Raw genomic sequence first — 7,666 nt, 5'->3', positions numbered from 1 at the left:
AGAGAGAGAGAGAGCGAGAGAGAGAGAGAGAGAGAGAGAGAGACATCAAAGTGGAGTCAGCAGTCTTAACCGTGGCTTGTGTACTGCAAACACATACCAGCTTCATCACTGTGTCTGTCACGCGACTCTGTTCCCCTTTCGGGCTTGAACTGATGGTAAAACTAATGACATTATTTACTATCTTTACATTTATTTTGAAAGATGAAGCTCGCAATTATGGTAAGGGGCGTTACATTTCCGACGAGTGCTTGCGGTGTTCGGCCAATCACAATGCACTGGGTCAGCTGGCCAATCAGAGCAGACTGCGCTTGTCGGAAGGAGGGACTTTGTAGAAAACGAAGCGTTTGAGAGAGGCGGGGCATAGAGGACCTGCAATAATGTACAGTATTTGAAAAATAATGTGTTTTTTGAACATTAAAGCATGTCAACATATTCTGTTACACCAAATACACAAAATAATGATCTTTTAAAAAAGCATAAGACCCCTTCAATGTACCAGACGATCTACAGTACATTGCTCTCATTTACCCGCCTTTCCAAAGGGTTTCCATAAGCAAAACCAAAACACTGTTGCAATACCCCAAGATGACAGACACCACTCAATCAAATGCATGTGCAGAAGCAAGATAATCTGACTGCGGACCGTGCTGACAGACGTTATGCTACACTCATATTGCACAGTTTCCTCAACGACCTCCAGCACTAGATATGAGTGTTCACACGGTGAGACAGACAGAAGTGAGAGCTGTCTCACGTTTTCCAGCACTTCAGACACCCGGCTCGCTCTGTTATTTAGCAACGTCGACATGGAGCTTCATATATGCCCACACATGACAGGGGGCAGCGATGCAGATTTGTTATAATATATAATGCAGTCATGCGGTAATAATATTAATGTGAACAGACCGCGAGTCACATTCGCGCTGTATGCCAATATACTACTACCTTAGCTCTCAGTCCAACACACGTAAGAGTCATTTTATAATACCATATACAAGTTTCATAAAATTCTATAATCATACCGGTCAATAAACATGTATTAAACAGTTATAAACGTGCATTATTCTGTAGAGCGTCGCTAGCTCGCTAACACGACTAGCATTTACCTCAGCTAACGTTACCTCAAAAACAGCCACAGGGCCGCGATTCTCATTAACTTCCTTGTTAATAAATAATTATCAACTATATTAAGCGACGTATCATCTTAATACATGCTACAGAGGAGCTGTTGGCGACTCAGCTTGAAACTCCACGGAATCCACGAAGGGCTTAATGGAAATATTTAGGTATCTTACCACCTCCTCTTGAGTTGTCAGGGCTTCCGCCATCTTGAAGCCTGAGCAGCAACGTCTACGGGCGCGCCCTCTCAGCTGTCGGGAACTTTTGTTTTTCTTCTTTTTTTTTCTTCTTTTTTAATTTTTTTTTATTTGAAGTATAACAAAAAATTACAAGTTTACAGAAAAAATTGGCATATACAACTTACATTCAAGGACATCATTTTCAAGAGGGGCTTAGACTTATATGGAGGACGAAACCTGCAAAAACAATAAAAAAATAAATACACAAATAAATACGCAAATAAATAAATGTCTGTATAAATACACAAATTCTTGTTTAAATACATATAGAAATAATTAAACGTGATTAAAGTAGGCAAATAAATAAAATAAATTGATGGACAAATGGAAAATGTTTAAGGAAATGCTAAACTCATCCTATTTATTTTCCTTTGATCACTCATTTATTTATGAATGTAGTTCCACATTTATTTTTCCTCTGCGCAACATGCTAATGAGAGCGTGTCAACTATGGACTTGGTCGGGGGGTCATGTCATAGCTGGGTGTTAATCCAGTATGGCCTACGTAAAGTCACTTTTTCCGTTTAACAGAGCAAGATACATAAAAAACTGAGCTGTATGGTCCGTACAGTATCTGTGACTTTACAAACGACCCAAAGAAATGGCCAGGTTCCTGACGTCATTTTTTGTAACCCGATTGAGTCTCCAGCTAGAGACAACTGTAATATCAGTATCCCCCGGTCATCGTGAGACGACTGGTATGAAGTGGTTTAATCGAGGAACAGACAGTTTTTTCCCATTAGTTATCAGAACAGAAGATACAGGTGACAAAAGTATGTTTATTAAGCAAATAACGGTTCAGTATTGCAATTAAGAGCTATGTAAGCATTAATATTTTACATTGGTCACTTAAAATCTTTTATGATTAAAAGATCATAGCGCTCAAGCAGGTCACACACGATCCGCCTACTCTTGCATAATTGACACGCTCTCATTAGCATGTTGCGCAGAGGAAAAATAAAATGTGGAACTACATTCAGAAATAAATGAGTGATCAAAGGAAAATAGTTTTCCATTTGCCCACCAATTTAAATTATTTATTTGCCTACTTTCATCACATGTATAATTATTTATTTATGTATTTAAACAATGCACAATTTATTTATTTATTTGTGTATTTATTTATTAATTTTTTTTGCAGGTTTCGCCCTCCATAGACTTATACAGAATACAAATAAACATGCATTCTTTAAACCATCTATATTAATAAATATAGATTAAACACAGGGGATAAAAAAACATTATAATAAATTATATTTATCAAATAAATCAAACAAGATTGCAGCTTTTTTATTTTTTGTTTTTGACAACGTTTTTGAGTATTGTCTCAAATAATTCTTAAATACTATAAACATGGGGGGTGATTTAAAAAAATCTACACTTGAGAATAAAATTCTTCGCTAACAAAAGTAAAACATTAATCAACAAACCTTTTTGACCACCTTCTTCATAGTTTCCATACTTAATATCTATAAAGGACAGGTTCAATTCAACCACATTTCCCTCTTTTAACCATAATTGCACTTTGTCCCAGAAGACACTAGAATATTTACAAGCAAAAAAAAAAATTATCTGTATTATCTGGAGATGAGTTACAAAATTGACAATAAAATTGACAATACAATTTAAAGTGAGATTCTCTCAGCTGTCAGAGCGGCGTGCATGAGGATGGCGCGCATGCGTAGTAACGAGTTAACCCATGCTTGGAAGTTAGTACACAAGATATTTATGAACTTTAGTAAGTAGGCAGGAGGACAATAGACCGGAGGCAGTATACTCTTCAAGATAGAAATCTGTGACAATCTAATTGTGTACAGTTATCAGCTAGACTAACTTAGTTTGTGACCTCATTTGCCCCTCAACTGTCCCAGCTGGCCGGTTAGCTCAGTTGGTTAGAGCGTGGTGCTAATAACGCCAAGGTCGCGGGTTCGATCCCCGTACTGGCCACACATATATTTATGAATTTACAAGCACATGTTTATTATTTAATGTGTGGAGGCTCTAACAAATCTTATGTCTGAACGTGTAATTCTGTTCAATTACATGGTTAGAAGTTTTAATTACCTGTTTAAAGCAGTAAACCATTTCTGAGAAACACTGTTGATATTTGAAATCACTAAAACAAACACCTCCATACCCACAAGAATCACACCTCTATCTTGATAGCTCCAGAACATGGCCATAGGCTAGAAGTGTTTTGGTGTTTCTGAGAAATTGTTTACTGCACCTTTAAGTTACTTCACATTTACTATGTGTCCGAAATCACATACTCGAGTAGGTACTTTTTTGATGAAGTGATTACTTCGCCACCACAAAAAGAGTATGTGTGTAGTATGAGTGTAATCTGGACGTACTACATTCGCCATGTTGTCATTGTTACATGACCTAGTACCAGCATCAGTTGTGTCACATCATTGCCATTCACCAATCCTCTTCCGTGACCTCAAGGGATAGTAAAGTGTCCATCGAATGCACACTTCAGAATCACACTGGAAGTAACAAGTCATCCGGGTACTTTTTGCCTACTCTTTTATGAGTACCGTCATACTTCTTTTGTCACATACTGTTTTTCGCCTAGTATATAGTAAGGAAGTATGTGATTTCGGATGCAGCCAATAACTTTTCTTTAGTAAGTCGAAAAACAAAGAATTCCGTATTTTCACATTTAAGTTTATTTTATAGTACAAAAAAGAACAAATAGTGTCCAGCGGTATGGGAGTCTGATTTATGATCGTCTCTATCCTCTGCAGCGCCAAAGTTCATTTTTGTTTAGAAGTCTTCGTGGATTTCCTTAAAAAAGGAATATATTTGGTTATATCACATTGCATAATGATTTATGTGGTTATGTTGCACATTTATGAGTGAGATAAAAGGACAGATTTAATGACTTTACTCACTGGGCTTCTTCATGAAGAATGACAACATCCTCCTCTTCGCTGTCTGAGATTACCATCACTTCATCTGTACACACACACACACACACACACAGGGTTTTTGTGTTTCATGAGGACTCTCCATAGACATGATTTTTATACTGTACAACTTTATATTCTATCGCCTAAGCCTAAATCTACCCCTTACAGAAAACACTGTATTTTTAAATTTTCCAAATAAATAAATAAATAAAAATAATAGTATCATTTATAAGCCATTTACCTCAAAATTTGGTCCCCACAAAATCAAAAATTTCAGGTTATACTATTCTTGAGGGGACATGTTGTCCCTACAACATACAGAATATATGGACCATACACACACACTTATTTTTTTGCCAGACAATTCCGTCTCAGACTTCAGAATATATATATATATACTCTACCACTCAAGTTTGGGATCAGTAAGACTTGTTACTTTATATTCTTAGAAAAGATTTATATTTTGAATAAATGCTGTTCTTTTTAACTTTTTATTCATCAAAGAATCCGGGAAAAAGTATTGCAGTTTCCCCCCAAAAAATATTTGGCAGCACAACTGTTGCCAACATTGATAATTCTAATAATAAATCAGCATATTAGAATGATTAGAATGAATTGTAATAGTGTGTCTACAATTAATCTACAACACAAAAACACGTCTGACACAGTACCTGTTTTTCTGTCCTCTGTCTGAGGTTCATCCTCTTCATCCTCATCGAGTGCCCACGAGTTCACAATGCCCTCACCTACCTGTGCAGTTCCCATGGCAACAAGAACAGGAGAAGGAACACTGGCTCTGGGGTCAAGGGGTAATATTCAGGTAAAATAATTTATCTGGCACAGCAATAGGATATACAGTATAAGACAATATTCCTTTAGCATTTCATGCATCTCCACTGAGACATCACTCTTGTACTTCTGCATTTCTAAACAAGATGTTAAAACATTCTCAATCAACATGAGTTTTTCTAAAACTATCTTTAAAGATGCTGTATGGGCCAGTAGATACGCTTCTGTGGTAGTTTCTGTTCTGTTCACAATGTCACTGGCAGTCTCTTTGACATCTGTCATCTCCACCGGGGCGTCGTCTCTCTTAAGGGTCGTGATTCGCTCTTTGGGCATGGACTCAGCAAAGCCAAACTTTCCACCCTCCTTTCTAAAAGTACAAGCATACATATACAGGTGCATCTCAATAAATTAGAATGTCGTGGAAAAGTTCATTTATTTCAGTAATTCAACTCAAATTGTGAAACCCGTGTATTAAATAAATTCAATGCACACAGACTGAAGTAGTTTAAGTCTTTGGTTCTTTTAATTGTGATGATATTGGCTCACATTTAACAAAAAAAATTTCCATACATCAATGGAAAGCTTATTTATTCAGATTTCAGATGATGTATAAAGCTCAATTTCGAAAAATTGACACTTAAGACTGGTTTTGTGGTCCAGGGTCGCATATACATATATACTTAATTACAGATATTTTATTAATATGTAATCACAAAAAAAAAAAAAGTAAATTAATTTATAATCTAAATGTTAATTATTTTATTGCTTTATATTTGCTGTAATAAGACCGAAAGAGTGATAAAAGGACTTTTTTAATTAAAAAAAAGACAACTTCTAAATTCTAAAAAAATTCTAACATCTAAATTTAAATACAAAAAAAATAAACATTAAATGGTTACAAACAACATTAAACATTAAAAAACAACATTAATCTACACACACATCATACCTGATTTTTCTGTCATTCTCTAAGGCTTTGTTGATGAGCTCTGTAATTTCAGAAACTTTTACGCTTGCTATTTTGCTGCATCTTAAAACCTGCAAGAAAACAAAACGCTCATGATAAATCAATGAAATGAACTAAAAACAAATAAAAATATATAACTAACACACACTCTTACCTGGTCTTTGAGAAGCATGATTCCTCCACTAGACTGAATGGAGCAGATCTCTCGATGTTTGTTCATGGCTATCACCAATAATCCATCCTTCACTCGCTCTTCTCGTTCACAAGGGTCCACAAGCAAATAAGAGCTTAGGAAGAAATAACAAGTAAGCAAAGAATGTAGAAAAATCATTTCTTAAATGTCAACTGAAAACAAAAAGGCAAAATAAGTTTAAAACGCAACTCAATACATAGTAGTATTTGCTACAACCTTTATTTATAAAGCACTTTATACAATAAAGATTGTTTCAAAGCAGCTTCTCAGTATTAAATAAGGAAGTAACAGAATCAATGATGCAAACTTCATCAAATTCTGCTGTAAAGCAGCTCTAAAAAGACAGAAATTACTCAGCTCCAGTCAGTTCAGTAATTATGTAAAGTTCAGTATATAGAATATATAGAAGTTCAATTCAGCAATAAGCGGGTCAGCTGAAGACAGTGTGTCATTATTCAGCTCGAGTCAGTTGAATGTTTATTGCATGTAGTTCAAAAACAATGTCGATGTCACAAAATTGGTCAATTATAAAAAGCAAAACTAACTAAACAAACTCTAATGCATTCTGTTTTTCCAGTTGCCTGCAGAATAAGATCAGTAAAATGTGAGATTGTGTGCATGCGATGTTTCTCACCCCTGCAGGAAGAAAGCAAAGCTGACACATATAGGCATGTGATAAATGCTCAGTGGAATAGGATCTCTCTCCTCTGGACTGAACTGTTCAACAAAAACAAAAAAAATCATGAAAAATAACGAATACAAAATAAAAATCACCTGCCAATCGCATACATATAAACAGCCTAGGCCGCTTCTCTGCGGTTTCAGGACTCACCACAGTGACATCTCGTCCCTGAATAGCGACATCTGGCCGTCTAAAATGTGAGAGTGCAGATATGGCAGCAATGCTGGCTGCATCCATCAAGTTTCCATCCTGATTTAACACATGGACATCAACCCGTATCTGCCAAACCTGTCAATAACAGAGGTACAGGGAGTGAAGGGACATCGCATGCGAGACATGGGACAAATGACAGGTGTGTGTATTACCTTTTCTCCTGAAACTACACAGAGAGACTCTGTGTCTATGCATTTGGAATTCCTCAGACACCTCTCAAGCTGTCTGTTCAACGTCACCAACAACTCTGACTGCCTACAGAACACACACAGAAACACAATGAGAAACACACAGAGATTAGGAAATAAGAAAGACAAATGACAGGTGTGTGTATTACCTTTTCTCCTGAAACTACACAGAGAGACTCTGTGTCTATGCATTTGGAATTCCTCAGACACCTCTCAAGCTGTCTGTTCAACGTCACCAACAACTCTGACTGCCTACAGAACACACACAGAAACACAATAAGAAACACACAGGGATTAGGAAATAAGAAACCACACACACACACACACACACACTCACACTCACACACACACACACACACAC

At 36.4% G+C, this 7,666-nt stretch overlaps 2 protein-coding genes and 1 non-coding gene across 6 annotated transcripts in view; 1 reads left to right on the top strand and 2 right to left on the bottom strand.

The window, feature by feature from the left end:
* LOC107591531 (tyrosine-protein phosphatase non-receptor type 9-like) overlaps window positions 1–1,396 on the bottom strand; it is a 14,116-nt gene extending 12,720 nt beyond the window's left edge. For 2 of the 4 annotated variants that reach the window (XR_001609885.1, XM_016280703.1), the window contains exon 1: window positions 1,296–1,396. Coding sequence is in view for 1 of the 4 variants with exons in the window: in XM_016280703.1 (XP_016136189.1) it covers window positions 1,296–1,328 (33 nt within the window). In the remaining 3 variants the exon portion in view is untranslated. The other 2 variants (XM_016280705.1, XM_016280704.1) reach the window with 2 other exon arrangements.
* A 1,835-nt stretch (window positions 1,397–3,231) lies between these two features.
* Window positions 3,232–3,305, top strand: trnai-aau (transfer RNA isoleucine (anticodon AAU)). The gene has a single exon. It is a non-coding gene; the product is annotated as a tRNA-Ile (tRNA).
* A 707-nt stretch (window positions 3,306–4,012) lies between these two features.
* Window positions 4,013–7,666, bottom strand: part of exosc9 (exosome component 9) — a 5,649-nt gene continuing 1,995 nt past the window's right edge. Inside the window, exons 4-12 of the mRNA XM_016280706.1 lie at window positions 7,455–7,557; window positions 7,055–7,192; window positions 6,857–6,939; window positions 6,184–6,316; window positions 6,012–6,100; window positions 5,283–5,429; window positions 4,945–5,063; window positions 4,256–4,319; window positions 4,013–4,148 (exon numbers count right to left, since the gene is read on the bottom strand). Of these exons, the coding sequence (XP_016136192.1) occupies window positions 4,118–4,148; window positions 4,256–4,319; window positions 4,945–5,063; window positions 5,283–5,429; window positions 6,012–6,100; window positions 6,184–6,316; window positions 6,857–6,939; window positions 7,055–7,192; window positions 7,455–7,557 (907 nt within the window). The 3' untranslated portion in view covers window positions 4,013–4,117. The remainder of the gene's footprint in view (window positions 4,149–4,255; window positions 4,320–4,944; window positions 5,064–5,282; window positions 5,430–6,011; window positions 6,101–6,183; window positions 6,317–6,856; window positions 6,940–7,054; window positions 7,193–7,454; window positions 7,558–7,666) is intronic.

Source organism: Sinocyclocheilus grahami, unplaced genomic scaffold, assembly GCF_001515645.1.
Source record: "Sinocyclocheilus grahami isolate Dianchi unplaced genomic scaffold, SAMN03320097.WGS_v1.1 scaffold143.1, whole genome shotgun sequence".
Lineage (NCBI taxonomy): Eukaryota > Metazoa > Chordata > Actinopteri > Cypriniformes > Cyprinidae > Sinocyclocheilus > Sinocyclocheilus grahami.
Note: the sequence above shows the minus strand (reverse complement) of the source record. Positions and strands in the feature narration are given on the sequence as shown.